The sequence below is a fragment of the Eretmochelys imbricata genome, chromosome 15 (genome assembly GCF_965152235.1).
Source record: "Eretmochelys imbricata isolate rEreImb1 chromosome 15, rEreImb1.hap1, whole genome shotgun sequence".
In the NCBI taxonomy this organism is placed as follows: Eukaryota; Metazoa; Chordata; order Testudines; family Cheloniidae; genus Eretmochelys; species Eretmochelys imbricata.
The window spans coordinates 11338850-11357764 of NC_135586.1; the positions used below are offsets into that span (position 1 = coordinate 11338850).

General features: G+C 48.2%; 2 protein-coding genes across 4 annotated transcripts in view; one reads left to right on the top strand and one right to left on the bottom strand.

Moving 5' to 3' along the window:
- LIMK2 (LIM domain kinase 2) overlaps window positions 1-2052 on the top strand; it is a 42930-nt gene extending 40878 nt beyond the window's left edge. For both annotated transcript variants that reach the window (XM_077835133.1, XM_077835134.1), the window contains one exon: window positions 81-2052. In XM_077835133.1, the coding sequence (XP_077691259.1) occupies window positions 81-237 (157 nt within the window). In that variant the 3' untranslated portion in view covers window positions 238-2052. The remainder of the gene's footprint in view (window positions 1-80) is intronic.
- A 998-nt stretch (window positions 2053-3050) lies between these two features.
- On the bottom strand, window positions 3051-12123 carry PIK3IP1 (phosphoinositide-3-kinase interacting protein 1). 2 transcript variants are annotated; one of them, XM_077834837.1, is made up of 6 exons: window positions 11562-12109; window positions 10613-10729; window positions 10289-10405; window positions 7263-7451; window positions 7040-7118; window positions 3051-4693 (listed from the first exon to the last, which is right to left on the bottom strand). In XM_077834837.1, exons 1-6 carry the CDS (start codon window positions 11626-11628, stop codon window positions 4486-4488), a joined length of 777 nt encoding a protein of 258 aa, XP_077690963.1. In that variant the 5' UTR covers window positions 11629-12109; the 3' UTR covers window positions 3051-4485. The 2 variants fall into 2 exon arrangements, with proteins under 2 accessions (XP_077690963.1, XP_077690964.1); XM_077834838.1 differs by lacking the exon at window positions 10289-10405 and having other exon boundaries at window positions 11562-12123.
- Window positions 12124-18915: the final 6792 nt, after the last annotated feature.

The following is an 18915-nucleotide window of genomic DNA, read 5'->3' on the forward strand; positions in this document are numbered from 1 at the left end:
AGGAGCTAGTCCGCTGCTGTCCTACTGACCCATCTCTCTAGATTTGCTCCCCGCTCACTTGTGTTATCACTTCTTTCTAGGCCCCCGTTTTCAAAGCTGGAGGATTCCTTTGAAGCCCTCTCTCTCTACCTGGGAGAACTGGGCATCCCCCTCCCTTCCGAGCTGGAGGAGCTGGACCACAATGTGAGCATGCAGTATGGGCTGAGCCGTGACAAACTACCTGAAAGCACAACCTAGGCGGCCCATCCTGCGATCCGTGCTACTTTTCATGGGACCCCCTAGGAGTGGTGTGGAGGGGAGATGTACTTCAGCCTCCTACAGGGCATTCAAAGGGCACCATCTGCATAGTTGGCGCATCACCTCTCCCTCCCGCATGAAACTTAAACCGCCATGTCCGTTTGATCTCCTGGGTTCACTGTAGATTTATGACGTATTTTGCAAGTGAAAAGGGCTGTTTCCTGCCTGCTGCACCAAAGAGAGCTGCTCAACACAAAGGGGAAAACACAATTCTCTGGGGCCTGTCTGGCCTTATATCACTGTGGTGCCTTAGAACTTGACATGTGACTGTAAGCTGTGAAATAGTCCTGGCCTATCTGCCAGGAAGGGAATCACTATAGGAAGTCTTTGTTATGAACTGCTTTCCTGGAATCACTTGTCCCCGACTTTTTAGTGACTGCACTCTCCTTGGAAGAGCTGGAATACACTAGAACTGGGAAAACCAGGCACCTGGCAAAGGGCTCAGTCAGGGACACCATTGCTTTTCTACATGTGAAGGGGGGAGTTCCTGAGCTGTCTAGGGGTTGGGAACTTGGCTCCCTAGTCAGGGTGGGAGAAGCTCTAGGAACTGAGTCGAGCTTGAACAAAATGGTTGTGGTATCATGTCTGTGGGTAGCATGTGTCCTGGTTAGTGTAGTTCCACCATACCCAGGCCCTGTTCGGAAACACTACAGCCAGTGAAAACTGGGCTTTGCTCCCCCTTTTGATGTGAATGAGGCTGTGATCTGAGTCCAGAGGGTAAGAAGGGGGAGACTGAGTGGCTCTCAGATATGCTTTTAACTCTACAAACACCTTCAGCTACTGACTCCACACAACCAGTCCCCCAGGCTGGAACCTCAGATCAGGGAGGAGGACACACCAGCACTCTGATCCTGATGTGCTGTATAAATGGGAGACTTGTCCCCCAAGAGCTTGTGCCTGTTTCTGGGCATTTGGCCTGGTGCAGTGAGATACATGCCTCATAACAGTGGCAGAATATACCTTGTGGAGAGCTGAATAGCTCCAGGCTGAGGCATGTGGCTTGGACTAGGTGAGTGTTTGTTTGAGATGGACAGATGGAATGGAAGGAATTTGAGGGCACACTAAAACCGTTACTCAAGGACAGATGCTGGTGAATTGGAGTCTCATGTGTTCCATCCTCTGCGTGTACTAGTTGGAGTATTTGTAATTCAGTAGTTATTACTGCCCTTCTCCAGCAATACCTGCAGTGGAGGGGAGTCCCATGAGTGGATTTGCCACTCAGTTATCTGTTCTGGAGCCCCTGACGTAGAACTTGGTCACATTCTCCAAACAGAGTCCTTCTCCAGTCATCCCTCTCTTCGCACCATGCGTGCTGAGGGAAGGAGGCAGCATATTCACTGGGGCATTAGAGGGAAATGTTGGAGGAAGGAAACAGCTTCCCCAGTAATATGTGGCTGGTGTTAGCCAGTCAGAGGCTGGCTGCTGAGTCCACTTTGAGTTCCATGCCCTCTTGATAAAACTGGATTCAGTCTCTGCTCTCCTTTGCAGCCCTATAATCTAATAGTGAGGAATGTTTGTTCCTCTATTCCCTAAGGAGTTGGGAATGTGTGAAAGCCTGACCATAGAAATTACATGGGACCAGCCCTCATGTCAGTCTTAAGTTGGTTGTGTTTAACTTTGTGGTGGTGGTTTTAGAAACAGAGAAGTCCTGTACTGTGAGCCGGTGCGGGAGTTGCCAGTTGGGTCTGGGGGAGTCAGGCATTCTGATTGTTACAGGACTTTCTTCCTACTACTTAGTAGGATGAGGAAACTCAAGGGAGGGTGATGTGTGGGTGGGGAGTCTTAACTCAGTGTGATTGCACACCGCAATGTTTGTTGACTAAATTAAAAGCAATAAATATATCCTAGGGATGTCAGGCTGTTTGTCTGCTTTTGGAGCTTATCAAAAACATGAGGCTGCCACAGAATGGGGCCCCTCACTCAGCTGTTGCAGGACTGCAGCAGTGCATCACCAGGGACATCTAACTGGTAGCTGCAGACTGACTTGACAAGGACTATATAGAAAGTTAGGCTCGGAGGCCTGACCTATGCCCAAATCTGCAACAGAACTGCATTTAGCTCGGGTCATGGAACAGGTGGCGGTGACAGCAGTTCCTGTCCGGCCTAGCCTTTAAAAATAAACAGCATTTGCCAGTTTTGCAATCACCTGAACTCTAGCTGTGCTGCCTGCTCTTAATCCATGCCAGCCACTGTAACCTCCTGACTATGCCTTTATACCAACCTTTCCAAAGCAAGAGCCAGAGGAACTGAGCTGCCTCTGAGCAGGAAGTAAAGCAAAATCCACTTCCTTCAGAGCAGAAAAGGAATAATTAGATCATCTCTCCCCAGGCCTAGCCTGCTTCGTCACAGCAGCTTGTTCTGGGCTGGTGACTAGACAGCTGCTTTTTTAGGAATGCTCCGCTCCACTCTGCTGCTAGACTTGGCCAGCATGTCCAGAGTCAACATCCCATGGTGTTAGCTATAGGTAAAGACATGTTCTGCTCTGAATTGCTGAGGAGATTGTGGCTTTGTGTGTGTCTTGGATGGGGCTGTAGCTCTAAATAGAGCCAAGGGTGAACTACAATGGTCTTGCTTATTCCCTCCTTTCACTGCTTTGCAGTTTGGGGTAGGGGGGCCTTTCCCGGGTTTGAGTAATGCTGTTAGCCTGCTGGTGCAGCTAAATACCCTCAAGGAGCTGAAACGTGTTCAGAAAGGCAGGCTGAGCTGGTCACGTTTCCTCGGTGAGCTGCTAATTCAACTAGAGCCCACACAGGTTTCCACAGAACCTTTTTATTTTCCTTTTTAAGCTTTTAATACAAGGCAGCATAGTCTATATCTTTTTTATTATAATGAGGTATTTAAAATATTTACAAAGAAATGGTATTCAAAGACTTAAAAAAAAAAATCCCTTTTCTGACCCCTATAAACATCAACACTTAATCTCTGCTCAGTGAGTCCTCTTAAAGTAGATGGGTAGAAAAGCTTATTTGGATGGCTTGAACCCTACTCAGAGGGGGATGTGCACTTCTCTGAATTAGTCCTACACAGATGATGAACTACCCCACTCTGAGAAACAAGTGGTTCTTGCTGACACACCTGCCCTAAAACCTTCATCTGAAGGGGTCAGTTTGGATAAACAACCCCTGCAGCGTGACCTCCCCTGCAGCCTGTGCAAGGGACACAGAACAGGATGCACAAGGCCTTGATGTGCCTGCAGCAGGGCAGCTGGCTTGTCCTTTGCTCAAGTGCTCTCCAGTTGCCTTCACCCTAGGACTGGCTTAAACTCTTGTTTGCTGGAAATACACATTCCTGGGGGAAGTCTGAAAATGGCTACTATCCCTTTAAGCAGCACAGAGTGTGGCCACTCTCCCTGAAGCTGACTGAGGGGTTTTCTACTTTCCCTCCACTTTTGAAATACTTCTGCTCCTCTCCTGCCCTAGCAGACGGCCTATGTGGCTGCTTTGGAACCAGGCTCCTGTTGTACCAGCCAAGGAGAGTGGGAATGTGTCCTGAGCACTGGAAGACTTTGCTTTATGAGCATCTTAAGATCTCTTAAGCAATGCTAATTGGGGCTAAACATCTCCCTCACCTTCAACCAAAACCTATCTCCCAGCTGAAGCCAAGCTCTTCGCTTGCACATAGTGATGGTTCTTAGTTGACACCTGCCCTTCTCTAAAAGAAATTTGCACAGGACAGCTTTTTCCTCAAGCTTTTTTCCTTCTAAAATAAAAACTACATTCGGAGTCTCTATATAACCCTGCGATAAAGCTCCCACCAGTCCCAGTGCTACTGATGTAGTGTCAGATCACAGGCTCAAATGCAAGTGACGCTGCACTGTTCAAAAGGGAAGAGAACAGAAAAAAGGATGCGGAGAGTTCCCACTCTGAAATATGGGTGGCTAGGCCAGCGTGGCACAGTGCCAGCTTGGGAAATCACTCCCCCTCCCCTGCTGCAGTAATCCCTGGAGATGAGAGGAGTTGCCTGAGGCTGCAACTGCACCAGTCCCCAAGTGAAACATGTCCTGCTAGCCACACAATGAAAGGTCACTGTACTGGACTACACTGCACAGCCGCCATTTCAGTGCATCTCCAAGTCCTGTCGCTTGCTGGAATTCATCAACAAAAAAATACAAATGAACCCTCGCTCCCAAAACAAGAGACTAGGGTCTTCGCCTCAATCGTTTCAGTCTGCCCTCCTGGCCCTAGCTCTTCAGGCACCAGGAGTACCTGCCTGGCCCATGAGAGGTGCATTGCCATCATGGGCCTCCTCTACAGGGGTCTGGTTGGTGTGCACCACTATCGTGTTTTCATCCACAAGCTCACAGGCCTGGTTAGTGAAGGCAGAAAGTGGAAGGGTGATGCGCTGCATTTCTCGCTCATAAACCTTCTGCTCGTGCTGCTCCTTCAAGTCTTTGCCCCTAGAGAGAAAACCAGAACAGGTGCTCTGAGTGCTACTGCAGTAAGGTCATGCCCTACAAGTGGGCACTGGCCTAAAGGCACTGCAGCAGAAGGGAAGAGGCTACTGCTCCAACAAAAAATCAGGCCTTCAACATGAATGTGAGGTGCTGGGTTTTTCCCCAAACTCCCAACTACAGTGCTGAAAGCACCCACGCAAACAGAGCTGGTGGGGGTGAAATTTCCAACAGTCCTTGCTTCTGACTGGTTCATCTAGTATTACAATGTCATGGAGGTTAAAGCCAGGCCCCTCCCACCTGTCACTAGACTCAAGGCCCAGACAGTAGATAGGGAAACAACACATGTGGCAGCAAACTGAATTTTAGTTTATAGCTCTGTCTTGAGTCCCTGTAACATGCATGACTGCTGAGTCAAAGCAGGAGCCACCAATGTTTAGAGAAGCCATTAACTGTGAATGGTAGGAAAGGATGCAAGAGCTCTGGGTGGTAGCTGGCATTTGCACAGGTGAGGAGAGGTAAAGACACTCTTTAGGCACTGAATATCTTCCAGAAAGCAAACTGAGTTAATGGCACTGCTCAGAGTAGGTGTGTAATGAGCTTATGTGCCTACTGTGTTCCAAAGAGACTTGCTTCTCCAAACTACCTGACCCTTCACATGACAGCAAGGAAGGTGACAAGTCTTCAACGTCTGGTGCCAAGAAGTGGCTTTTTTAAAAAAAAAATGAGTGACAGGTGTTATTGAACTCTATAGTGAAGGTAACAAGTGCTTTAGTTAATGAGAAAAACCCGGGTTTTGTTGTTGTTTTTAAAAAAAAGTGCTACATGCAAAATGTAACTCTAACGGGGAAGCAAATGCTCCTGAATATGGCTGTCTGAAAAGGGAAAAAACTGAAGCAGCCAGTGCTGACCCTGCCTTAAGCTTGAACTTGGGCTATTTTGAATTAAGGGAGGAGCTACTAAGAGTCAAGCCTCCCCAAAATCCAAATCTTCTCACAGCAAAGACAGTCCTGGCAGAGCCAGGCCACAGTTCAACGGAAGTCTGGTGGATCAGAAATTACATCTCAGACTGTACTCTGCTTGAGCCCTGCAGTAGTCAGCTCCCACTCAAGGGGCTAGAACAGCTTCCAGGGTTTACTGCCAGACAGTTCTAGTGCAGTCTAATGTTCTTTCTTCCCTCCACCCCTGCCAGTCCTCTCTATCTACCTTCACTGGCACCCTGAATCATACTCATTAGAAAGTGCTAGATTTGTGCTTTAATCTTATGTAACACTGATCGAGTCTCTGCTGTCCAAGCTTGCTGATACATCTTATTTAAGGACTTGGCTCAGCCTGGGAGGGACTCATTCTGCTTCACTAGGAGAGGTTGGCAGCTAGAGCTGCAAGAGTTAAGCCCTAAAGCAGGGATGTGATGATCGCTCTGTGGCTCTAGGATGTCTGTCTGGAATGCTATAGACAAACTGCAGGCCTGATCAGCCTGTCAGGTGCACACGTAACTCTGACTGAACTGAATGGGAGTTGAGTATGTGCAGCTGTCAGGCTAACTAGGCCATGCAATTCAAAGGACGAATTTAGGAAAGGGAAAGAATTATGATTCTACCCTGTTTTCAAATAGATGAAGGCATAAACACCCAAGGGACAGATGGTTAGACTGCCATGAGTAGGAAGGGGAAGAGTGGGCTCAGCCAAGGGAAGACACAGAACAAAGGGCAGGTTACTGTGGTTTGGGTGTTTGTTTTTAAATACAGTTGTTATTACTTTCCCTGTCTCACTGTGTTAGGGCCTAATCATATGAGGTACTCAACTCCCACTGATTTAACAGAGTAGCCAGTGCTCAGGCCCACCCATGATCAGGTGCTTATGACACTCAGATGTGTTGGCAGGTCCATATTGGGGAACCATAGGCAGACTGGCCAATGTGTCTACGTAACTGCAGCCCTGCCAAGGGCCTCTGAATTGCAATAATGGAATGAAATTCCAGAGGTTAATAAGTCTTGTTTCCAAAAAGTTTCACAAGGCAAGTGGTGAAAGCTCTATCACTCAAGACATATAAAACTATACTGTGCAGCATCCAAGAGGCTGTACTTCAAGGGGAGTGGGCTCCTCCCCTGGCCCTGGAGGATGGGGGGTTTACTATGGGACCTAATACCTCTGTGTTCAAATGAGTTCCATCGAGGCTATGACAAGACCAGATCTCACAGCAGCACCACCACTAATGTATAAGAGCCTACACTTCCCAGAGTCCTGCATGAACTGGGACTTAGGTGTTCTCTATAGCAGCTCAGAATTTCCTGACTTTTATAGGCCTGTATCACAGCCACAATGCAAACTCTTGATCCAGAGACTACTTACCTTTTGTAGATGTAGCCCACAACAATGCCAGCTCCAATGGCAATGATTATCACCATCATGATAAAGGCCATCACAGAGCCTATGGAGAAGGAGCAGAAGCGACAAAATTAGGAACAAGACAGTACCTCAGTCTCTATATACAGCGGTGGCTTTAGGATTCAGAAAAGAAACATCCTGTTGTAGTCCCACTGAGGAATCTAGAGAATGTTCCTGGAGGTCATACCTAATGTCCCTAAGTCCTTCTTTTCCTTGGAGTTCATCCGGACTCTCTGACTGATCCCAATGACGGGCTGCACAGCAGCTGCCTCGCTCCGAGCTGGTAAAGTATCAGCTGGTTCAAATACCTGGTCTATCCCCTGAGAAACCTCAGCCACAACTGTAGGGACCAGAGTCTTTGTGGAGGAGGTAGCACCTGTTGGGGAAAAAAATACATTAAAATATTAAAGTGTGTCACCAAAGTTTCGTAGCAACACCTATCTTGTGAATGGGGCACAAACCCATCTCAGACCCAGAACCCTGGGACCTTCCTCATCTTAGACTGACAAATACTCCCACTGCCCCTTAGATATTACAGTGCCTCCGGACAGATGGGAGAAAACACATACACTTTTCAGTTCAACTGCTGCTCAAGGTCAAGGGCAATCTAGGCAACTGGCAGAGCAAAGCACCAAAACAGGAGTAAGAGAACAGAGGTGAGAACTGAACCCAGAGCATTAATCAAAGGGCCACCAGGTAAATCCATTTATAGCTCAATATACAGAGAAAAACAAACAAACACACTGAACAGAAATGACCAAGCTGATCAATATCCCCATACTGAACTCTTGTAGGAGCTCCCGCTGTTGTTCTATTTCCCTCCTGCCTCAACATTCTTGAGCAGGAAAGGCCTGCGTGGGACTGGTCTATGAAAGAATTTAAGTCCATCACCGCTCTCTTATCATGTACAGCTTGCTACCAAACAGCCCTTGTGAAAGAGTGAACTGAAGATGATGGGGAATGGAAGAGGGGGAGCACTCACTCTGGGGCCACCATCTAGCTCACCTTTCATATTCCTGACAAAAGCTAAAGGGGGTGTCACCTCAGGGCACTAGCAATATAAACCTTTCACATCCTAGCAAAGCATCATCCATGTGGCTCACTAATCTTCATATTCCATTTCATATGACCACTCTGGAGTACCAAAGGCCATATCAGCAGGACACGCTTCTACTCCCAATCTGGGCTAACCCTAGACAAGAAAAACTACCTTTTTAGAGGAGACCCCACACTCAATATGCTGCCATGACTGAAAGCCACCCTCCAGAGCATCGTTTCAGAATGCTCCTCCCACACATATGATGGCAATATTCCTTCCTCTAGGCATTTTTCCTTGGAGCATTTTGGTTCAATATCTCCCCAGAGTCTGTGATCATCCAGACTGACCTCCCGTATAACACAGACCATAGGACTTCCTTGAATTAATTTCTCTTTGAACTATAGCATATCTTTTAGCAAAAACTATTATGTGATAAGGATGGAGGGTTGGGTTAGTAACAGGCAGGAGACCACCAGGAAATAAGGGTCCCTCTGCAGAGGGATGTTACTTCACACAGTGTCTTTCAGAAAAAAAGAGCACAGGATCTGGCAGGGGCTATTTCTGGGGAAGAGAAAGCACTGGGACAGCCCCTGCCCGGGCAGACATACCACAGCAGGGAAGGTGGGTTTAATCTGACAAAATGGCTGAATCCCTGGCAACTGCACTAATTGCTCAGCATATTGGCTCCCAATCCCAGGCAGTTCCCCAGTCCTAGGACTTTTAAAAAAAGAGCCATAAACAGGGAACATCTACTCTGCTTTGTCCTTAATGAGAAGCAGTCCAAGGGTAGGAGGATTGAGAAGACTGAGGGAGGCAAGAATTCTGATTCCTGCCTGGGGTGGGGGACTACATTCAAGGAGAGATATGCTCTCCTGCAGAACAAAAGGGTGGGTAGAAAGACATGCATGGGGTCTCCTGGAAATCCTCCAAAGCACCTGCAATCCTCCCAGCTTGATATTGTCTGTAAACTTTATAAGTGTAGCCTCTATGCTATTATCTAAATAACATATGAAGATATTGAACAGGACCGGACCCAGAATCAATCCCAGCAGGACCCCACTCGATAAGCCCTTCCAGCTTGACTGTGAATCACTGATGACTACTCTCTGGGAACAGATTTTTAACCAACACAAATTTTGGAATGAAAGATGGGTGACTCTCAGACATGAGAGAGGAGAGCAAACAAGCAGATAGGTCAGACAGGATCAGTGCAGATGTGTTCCGTATTGTGCATGTTCAAACTTTGTCGCTGAAATAGTCCTAAACAGTAGGTCTCTCACAAGATTATTCTCCACTCTAATACCTCTATCAGGAAGATTTTCCTGGTATTCCAGTTCTTCCCTTTCTTAATTTCTTCCTGTTAATCCTAATTATTCTCCCATCAGACAATTCCTCTCCATACCTGTAGGTGGCTAGCCCATGCCCCTATCAATCCCCTGGTGTCCATTCTGGATAGCTTTACTTGTTTAATCTTTGCCTCCAGCCCCTGTGGTTTCCGGGGTGCCCCAGCTGTTTGGGAAGCTCTCCACAAGCTGGTGCCTGAGCCCTGACATTCTGCTGCTCTTGGCTCCCTCTGGTTTGTCAACAGCTGAGCTGCCCACCCTGACATGGCCTTTCCCTGCAGTGACCTTAGGGCAGGACCACGTAGGACCAGGGGCTGGTGGGGAGGGGGCTGCGCAGAGGCCCTCTCTGGGGCTCGAGACACAGCCCAAGGGGCAGACCCACACCTGGGAAGGGCCGGGATGACGTCACCGGAGGGTGCCTTGGAAGGAAAGGGGGAGGCTGGCTCACTCCACGTGCAGGGGGCGGGGCCAGCCCCGCCCTGGGGGGGCGGGACTAAATTGTTTACACGCCGATCTCTCGCCGCTGGGATGACATCACCCCAAAACAGGAGACCAATGGGAAGCCCCTAGAAGCTCGGCAACAGGGCAGCCAATCCCGCTGCAGCAGGGGTGGGGACTGGCAACTGCGCCCCCTCGTTTTTCACCGGAGGCGCCCCTCTCCGCGCACGTGCCCGGGCCCCGCTGACCCCACGCGGGGAGAGCAGCGGGCACGTGGCCCTGCAGCGGGCGGGGACCCCGGACTGGGGGAGCGGGGCTCGCGCCAGCCCGGGGAAGCGCGCGGGCAGCCCGGCGCCACGGGAGCTGGGGGCGGCCGGGCGGAACCCCGCTCACCTGGGCAGGGGGCGATGGCGCAGAGGCTCCGCTCCGGGGTCCCGGCCGCGCCGCTCACGTAGCACCAGGGGGCCGCGTCGCCGTCGGGGTTCCGGCAGCTGCTGTGATCCTCGGAGACTGGGGGCCGGGAAAGACAGTTACGGCGCTGCAGGGGCTGGGCTTGGACCCCCCGGTGCGGGAGACCCCCCTCCCCAGCACGCACAGGAGCGGGGAGCTGCGGGGGGTGCGTGTGTGTGTGACAATAACACAACCGACCAGCTGTTTGCCGCCCCCGCCCTTGCAATAAAACCCAACCACCGCCGAGCAGGAGCCGAGCGCACCTACCTGCAAGCGGCGCGGAGATGGAGTTTCTCTGCACCGCCAGCCAGTTCAAGCAGGGGACACCGACCGTGGCGAACTGTTGGTTGCCCCGGTAGGAAACTCCATTGCCACGGACACACTCTGGAGAGGACGAGAGACCCCCACAGGCCCTGAAACCGCCCGCACACTTTGTAACCAACAGCAGCCCCCCCGCTTGTGCTCGCCCCCACGCTGCGTCGGTCTCCTCGCCCCTGCCCTCAACGCAGCTCTAAAACATCAAAGCACCGAACAGCCTCCCTGCCGCCATGACATTTCCGATGTCAATAGGGGCGAACAAACTAGATTCTAAAAGGGGGCAGCAGAAAGGCGGTCAGCGCCGCCAAGCCACTCGGACACGGGCTGCTGCTTCCACGCGATTTTAGACTCCGCAAACCGCCCAGCAGGGGAGGTTTGGGCAACCAGCTCCTCTGGTCTTCAAACGGGCATATACAAGAAGTCCAGTCCCCTGGAGTGCCGGGGACTGGGGGAATGACCCTCTCGAGGCCCCTACCAGTGCTGCGAATAAAGGGTAAAAGAGACGTGACCTATCTCCAGGCGCAGGGACAGTGGGGTGCTGAAAGTGGAAACCATAGATTTGGCTGTTATTACAACTTCGGGCCAGGGAGAGCAGCCGCGCCCTGGGTCCAGCACCCCCGTGAAGGGGCTCCACGGGGAAAGGGGAGAGGGGGATGCTTCCCTACCAATGTCATCCCCTGGCAGAGAAAGGGGGATTTTCAGGAGGCTGAGATTTGTCTTTGTTCCTGGTAACAAAGATGGAGCTCGGAGTCCCTCTCTCCGAAGTCATACGGAATAAGACACCCCCACCCCATACCAGGGCAATGCGGGCTCCTTCGCCGGCCCCCCGCGCGGCGAGCTCCCGGGAGGTGGGTACGTGTGTGTGGTCCCGGGGGGTTCTCGGGGCTTTAGCGCTCACCTTCGGCGGCGGACGCTGCAGTCAGCAGCGCGGTGCTGAGAAGCAAAGCTTGCCCCCAGTCCAGCATCCTCGGTCCCGCCCGTGCCCAAGCAAAGGCTGAAGAACAATTAGCCGGGGAAGTCTCGGCGATCTCGCTCCGCTTTCGCCTCGGCCCCGGCTTTGCAGCTGGCAGATCTGCCCTTGTTGTTTTCTCTTGTGGTAAACAGCCCCGGCTGGAGCTCCCTGCACTCGCTGCAGCGCAGGCTCCTCCTCTCCAGAGCCTCGGCAGGCTGCGAGAGAGAGAGAGAGAGAGAGAAACAGCCGCAGCAGAGAGCGTGGCGGAGGGCAGCGGGCACCTCGGGGTCTGCCGCTCCCGGCCCCTGGGTCTGGGAGTCTCCAGGGTTCAGTCATATAAACGGTGACATAGACGCTCGAAGGCCAAGCTCCGGCCACCTGGGCTTTCACGGACCTCCGGGGGTTTTGCACGACTCTGGGATCGGCGAGGGGCGCCCAGGAACCAGTTATAGCCGGAGTTAAATCGCACTTAACCCTTCCCTCGCTGTTGCGTGCACACAGGCGTCGTGGAGCCGGTTCAACTCCTTCGGCCCACTGCCTCGGGGCAGGGGGTGCGCTTCTGGTCTGCGGCCCCCCTCACAGCACTCTCACCCTCTGCTGCAATCTCTTCGGGGACACTCCTCCCCAGGCCCACAGACACACCAAGGAATACACACACCATTCAGAGATGGAGAGAGAGGCAGAGCCTGAAGTAAACTTGCCCCCCTTTAAAGTAGTCTCGTTTCAACCCCTCCATCCAAACTTTGTATATTATGCAAGATTCATGTTCCAAGAGGGCTGGAGAGAGTGTTCTTGGGAGTCCAGCAGTGGTGCTCGCTGATCTGTCTGCAAAAGACACTATGGTAATGGCAGGGCCTTCCCCGTCCCACCTTCAGCAATGAATCCCTCTGTGCCACTAGGCACCCAGGGAGGGAGTTAGGTAAACTTGATTTCCTGTTTCAGAGTAGCAGCCGTGTTAGTCTGTATTCGCAAAAAGAACAGGAGGACTTGTGGCACCTTAGAGACTAACCAATTTATTTGAGCATGAGCTTTTGTGAGCTACAGCTCACTTCATCAGGTTTTCCACTGAATGCATCCAATGAAGTGAGCTGTAGCTCACGAAAGCTTATGCTCAAATAAATTGGTTAGTCTCTAAGGTGCCACAAGTCCTCTTTTTCTTTTTGATTTCCTGTGTGACAACGCATGTTATGAAACAACGCCATTAGATGGTTTTTGCTAGTCTAGTGGATTGATTGGTATCTGTGCGATGATAGCCACAGAAGGGTCCCACAGGAGTAGTGCCATGGAAGTGGGGGTTTGAAGAAAAATATTCTAGAGTGAAGAAAGGTGGATGTTATTCTATTCAGGTCTGATACAGCAGTGCTGTGGTATCTGAGGGAAGGATACTTGCAAAGTAGAAATAAAAATATTTTTGCAGAAGAGTTGGCAGGAAACCTGGTAGGGTTCATCTGTAGTATTGAAAGCAGGGTGCATGTGTTTGCCTGTCTCAGCTTCTTCCTACAGCCTTGAAATCAGTGAAAGAACATGTCCGCGCAATGTGGTAGAGATAGACCCAGCTTGGCACCTTTTAGACAAGACCCTGAGCTTAATCATGTGCAATTAATTTGTATATTGGAAACAAACCTGAGCTGCTGGAGTTGATGAAGGTGTTTATAGCTACAATAGCTTGTTATTACCAAAAATATTTACCTTACTCTAACAGCTCAAAGAGGGAGAAAAAAATCATTTGTCTCACAAATGCAGCTTCCCTATTTTCACCTACAGGATGGGTCACAGGCCCAATTTTACACACTCATGTGTGATTCCTTCCAATCTCTACCAATCTGGATCCTTGGCCTCTATATTTATGACATCTTTGGTTTTCCCAAGGCTCCTAATCCTGCCCTCTTTAGTCTGGATCTGAAGGGGAATTTCTCTCTTTTATAAATTTACACAGGGGGAGATGGCCAATGAAGAGCTCCCTATTCACCTGTAACTACCAAGGTACACCCTTATTTCCTAATTTGGGTTCCTCTGAGCTTGCCATAGTAAGCAGGAGATCCCAAACAGTGTCACTAAACATAGTGGCACTCACTAACATACAGGCTATGCTTTCACCTCAAGGACATCAATTCCTGTAGCTTCTCTGCTTTTCTTTATTTAATCCCACATCATTTAGAATCTGTGGCTCTGGTCCTAGCTTTCTGGAGAAATGTTCACAGCAGAATAAGAGGTGAAAACTCCCTGAAAAATACTGTTAGTGTTGGTTCCATTGCAGGCATTCTATCAAAATAATGCAACCTTTGGTAGCAATTTCGGACAATAGGTTTAAAATAGTTGTTTCTATTTTTAAATATGTAGGAGGCACTCAGATACTGTGATGAGGGTAACCATATAAGTGCCTAGATTGACAGACTGTTGTTTCCTATTTTAGACAAATGAAAAACAATCAGCTAAAATATTCAGCCCTTCTGGATGGTAGAAAGTCTCTAAAAAGGTCTAGGGAGGAAGGATGGGCTTGTGGTTAAGGCACAAGACTGAATACAAGGTACTATTTCTGGCTGTGCCACAGACCTTGTGTAAGACCTTCGGCATTCCACTCTCTCCTCTGTGCTTCATTTTCACTTTCTAGAAAAATCGGGGTAGATAATCATGATTTCCTACCTTAGAGGGATGTTGAGAAGATCAGTGCTTATAAAATGTTTTAAAATCATCACATGAAAGCCGCTAAAAGAGTGAAAAGTATTTTTGCACCAGAAGACTACATGGCCTAATGGCTAATGGGTGACTGGGCATCCAGCAAGTGTATATTCTACTGGTTCTCCACATGATCTTGGTCAAGTTAAGCTTCCTGGGGCTTCAGTTTCATCACTTGTAAAATGGGTATATTAGTACTCACCCACCTTTAAAGGACTTTGACATCACTGGTGAAGGAAGCTGTGTAAGTACTGGTTCCCACTAGCTGAAATGTCTGCTCTGTTTAAATGCTTTATGTTTTACTGTGGGCACAGACTCTTGCTGAGCCAGATTCTAAGGTCTTTTTCTGGCAGCACTTTCACTGAAGTCTGTGGAAGTTTTGACTAAGGCTGTGAGATCAGGCCCTCTGTCTCTTATGAGTCTTCAAAAAAGATTTTAGGGGCAAAATTCTGCCCAGACTAAAGCTGATGGGAAGTACATATAGGGATCCAAGGGTAGAATTTAGCCATAGCTGTTTGCAGAGGGTGAAACCTTTGTTAAATCAAACTGATTTCTTTTAGCTCATCCCATGAGACAAAGTAAAGCTTCATAGCCATCTACACAAGAGGCAACTCCTTACCCTCAAATTGATCCAGGAACTGCAGGGCTGGGGAGCATCTGTGGAAACAAAACTCAAATTTTCCCAATCCTGCCTCCTGTTATATCAGGGTATGAGCTGTGCTTCTTATCCCACACAACTAAGTTCTCTCAAAGCTTTATGAACTTCCAGTCGAATCAGGGAGTCTATGAGGGACTCAAAAGCCCTCAGATTACTAGGAAAGCAAAATAGCCTTTTCCACCTGTCTGACTTGTACACATTTCTTTTTTCCTTTTATCTCCAGTTTTTCTGGGGTGCCAGAGCAGATTTAGGTCCTGCAATTTGACAGAGCAAAGTCTAATGAGATGCCATGGCACACCGGGTGGGGGCACAAGGGAATTAAAGGCTGTGCCTGCTCATTAGGAATGGGTTGAATCTATTTGTTCTGTTCTTACAGTTGAGAGTTTCTGTTATTTTCTAGAGACTTTATTTGAAAGGAGCCGTTCCACTGATTACTGGATGGATATCTCTGTGCTATATCCATGGCACTTCTCAGTCAAGGATCTTAAAGCACTTCACAGAAGTACCTAGGTATGCCATTTTACAGATAGGGAAATGGGGAGAGAGAGAGAGGCTATGTGATTTTCTCAAGTTTGCATTGTGAATCACTGATCTAGGTTCTGTTCACAGCTGTGTCTTGTGCTCAGTTTGGTGCTTTAACCACTACACAATACTGCCTTCCATTGATATACCTGTATCCCCAAATGCAGACAGTGTCTGTACAGGCTGATATTATGGCATTTACCTTATAGTAGCAGACCAAACTGTCACAGATGTCTTCTCCTTCCAGGCTGTCCCTTTGGTTTTCTTTGTTCTACTTCTTCACCTGTGGAAAAACTTAAAGTTTAAAGAAAATAAATATTCCAGGGTAGTTAAGCACTGGAATAAATTGCCTAGGAAGGTTGTGGAATCTGTCATTAGAGATTTTTAAGAGCAGGTTAGATAAACACCTGTCACAGATGGTCTAGATAATACTTAGTCCTACCTCAAGTGCAGGGGACTGGATGAGAAGACCTCTCAAGGTCCCGTCCAGTCCTATAATTGTATGAGAATAAGTTAAGCTTACCTGCCACACAGGGTGCTGTGAGAATGAAGCAATGTTTGTAAAGGGCCCAGAAAACAGAAGGCAACAAGTATACTAAGTGTTACTAAGTACTTACACTCCAATAAAATAGAGATAATTCTGCAAACCATTCCTACTCCCAGCTCGATCATAAAACAATGTAATGGTTTCTCACCTAACAAAGTCATCCTTACAAGATGCTCCAGGGGACAGAAACAAATTTCAGTACGTTATTTCTGGCTTTCAAAAATGATGAGTAGGAGTCAATCACAAAGACTGGGACAAGGGGACTCCGACTAAACATGGAGTTTATGAAGTTGTGGGCCAATGTGCAGCAGCAGAATTACAAGACAGAGAGAGAAAGCATGCCTTACGGGTAGGGTGACCAGATGTCCCAATTTTACAGGGACAGTCCCAATTTCTGGGTCTTTTTCTTATATAGGCTCCTATTACCCCCCCACCCCCATCCCGATTTTTCACACTTGCTGTCTGGTCACCCTTATTACAGGTCAGAGGGGAGAGAGGGAGTGAAAGTTCTGACTCCATTACTGGATCTCCCTGCTGGCATGTTAAAGAAAAGGCTCTCCCCTCCCCCTCCAATCTGAGAGCAGGAGCTACTGCCAAGTTAGTGCCAGCAGAGCCTCCAGGACTAATGAGGAAGTCAGCAGGAGCAAAACAACCTGGAGTGATATCTGAACTGGTTTGGACAGGTTCAGAGAGTTTGCTCTGCTTATTCAGAGTGCCTTCGCTGATGAGTTTTCTGCATGGTATATAATGAAAGGGTAGAGGCTCTAGTAGTGTAATCTGGGTCCTGCGGTTCAGAGGAGGACAAAATAGCCTCTGTGGGTGACTGCAGGGCTTGAAGGGGGAGTTATATTCTTCCATCACAAAGGGGTCAGTGCTGAATGCCTTCAGCTCTTGCTGGCTACATATGGTGTCAGGACACAACCCACAGCATGATGGAACCCTTCAGACAGCAACAACATCTTTCTATTGTGGCCTCTTTTGTGATAATTTGTAAAGCATTTTACTGTGATACTAATCAGTACCACTCCTTATCACTAAAGCAAGCAAGCAACCCAGAGTTATTTGTATTCATGCTGGTCTGACTATTTTGTAACAGACTCAACTTAGATTACTGTTGTCCTTGTCAGAACTCCCCCTTCCTGGTTTCTGGGCCAGGCACACTGAAATAACAAAACTGCTTGGATTACATAACCTGTTGTTTTTACTTGGTCTGTGTCATGGCAGGATATCACCAAACCCTAGCTGTGTTATTAGGCGCAAGGCACAGCTGTCTGAGGAGGGGGTGATTTCCCAGCCTAGGCTACGCCTCACACTACTGCTGGAAAAACAGAGCATGTCTCTTTAAGGGTGGAGGAGAAATGCCTCTGTGAGGAAGGCAGCATGGTTTTAGTAGGGAGGCACTGCGATATAAGGGGTGAAAGCACAGGCCTTGAAGTCAAGAGCTCAAGATTTATGAATGTTAATTTTTTAGATCTAGTTTTTCCTACATCCCACATACACCCCGTTAGCTCGCCACTTAGGGATCTTCCCAACAATGAAACTAAAGGTTAGAAATGCTTTTCACTTTTTTTTTCTCCTCTCTCTCTCTCTCTTTTTTTTTTTTTTTATAAAGGAATTGTTCTCATATTTCCTCCTCCTCGTCTGCTGTTTAGCGTCTTCTTATATTGGAGTTACTTGCCTCACATTTTAAAGGCTGGTGCTGTGTGTCTGGGTCCTGGGGAGCGCTTAGGCCTCCCCTGGTGCCCTTTTTGATTAACCAACCCAAATGTAACACTAACCGTTTCACTTCTATAGTGACACCTCGTTCATTGCAAGCCTAGTAGTCAGCCAAATTTTTTTCCTTCGACTTCAGACTTGGATCTCTTCTGCAGCCTTCCTTACATGCCAAGTGATTCTGCTAATTATCAAGCAGCAGCAGGTACAGATGCAAAATTGTAATCTGAACAATAGTTTTGCAAGGAATCTCGTAGAATTGCTAGTTGTTTGATTACTTGATGCAAGTAAAATTCTACCGCTTGTAAAGTCTTCCTTGCTCTGTTAACTTCAGACAATATACAATGCCACACCACAAAGCTGCACAGAAATGTGAAAGTAAGCATTTGTCCAGCAATGGTTGGTGCTTCTGCATGAGATTTGGTTCCAGAGGTACCAACCGGTGTTGCATTATCAGCTACGGATAGCAATGCATCATACACTTCTCCAGCTTAATACTTCATGGCTCTTACTGCTTCAACTCTGCTTTCCATTCTTCTTTCAGGCAGTTGTTTCACTGTAATACCAGAGTGTCCAATGTGTTTCACAGCAATATCCCATTGACAAATGGATTGAAAATAAATGAAAATAGCCTGAATGACCCCCAAAAGGTTCACTCCTTCAGTACAATAGCCAGCAGCATTGCTCAGTACCAGGCTGATAGAATGGGTGCTACAGGGCACAAAACTGTTCAAGAGAAACTCACGCATCTGTCTCTGTACTCCACTAGTCTTTCCTTTCAGGTTAGCTCTATTGTCACAGTGTTGCCCTCTCACATCTGCAAGAGGCAGTCCCATTTTATTTAACTTCTGGAGAAGAACTTCTGTCATGCCTGCACCACTTGAATCATCCAGTTTCACAAATACTAAGAAGCGTTCCTGTATTTTAACATTAACACCCTGTTTTCCAAATCTTGTGGAAATAAATCTTACAATCACAGCCATATTACCACTTGGCTATTATCCAGTGTGCAATCAAGGACAACTAAGGAATATTTTGATTCCTTCACCATGGATAAGATTTTGCCTCTGATTTCTGATGCCAAAAAGTCAGCTTATTCGAAATGTTTTTTTTCCAACGTAATGAAGACGGGACTATTTGACGTCTTTCATAATGCCATCAGACAGGATCATCAACTCCAAAAG

Bases quoted from the DNA above. Each gene is read 5' to 3' on its own strand.
- PIK3IP1 (XM_077834837.1), bottom strand. From the start codon at position 11,628: ATGCTGGACTGGGGGCAAGCTTTGCTTCTCAGCACCGCGCTGCTGACT. The intron at 10,730-11,561 runs GTGAGCGCTAAA...CGTCCTCTCCAG, and splicing joins TGCAGCGTCCGCCGCCGAAG to AGTGTGTCCGTGGCAATGGA. The intron at 7,119-7,262 runs GTATGACCTCCA...CCTTCTCCATAG, and splicing joins GAAGGACTTAGGGACATTAG to GCTCTGTGATGGCCTTTATC.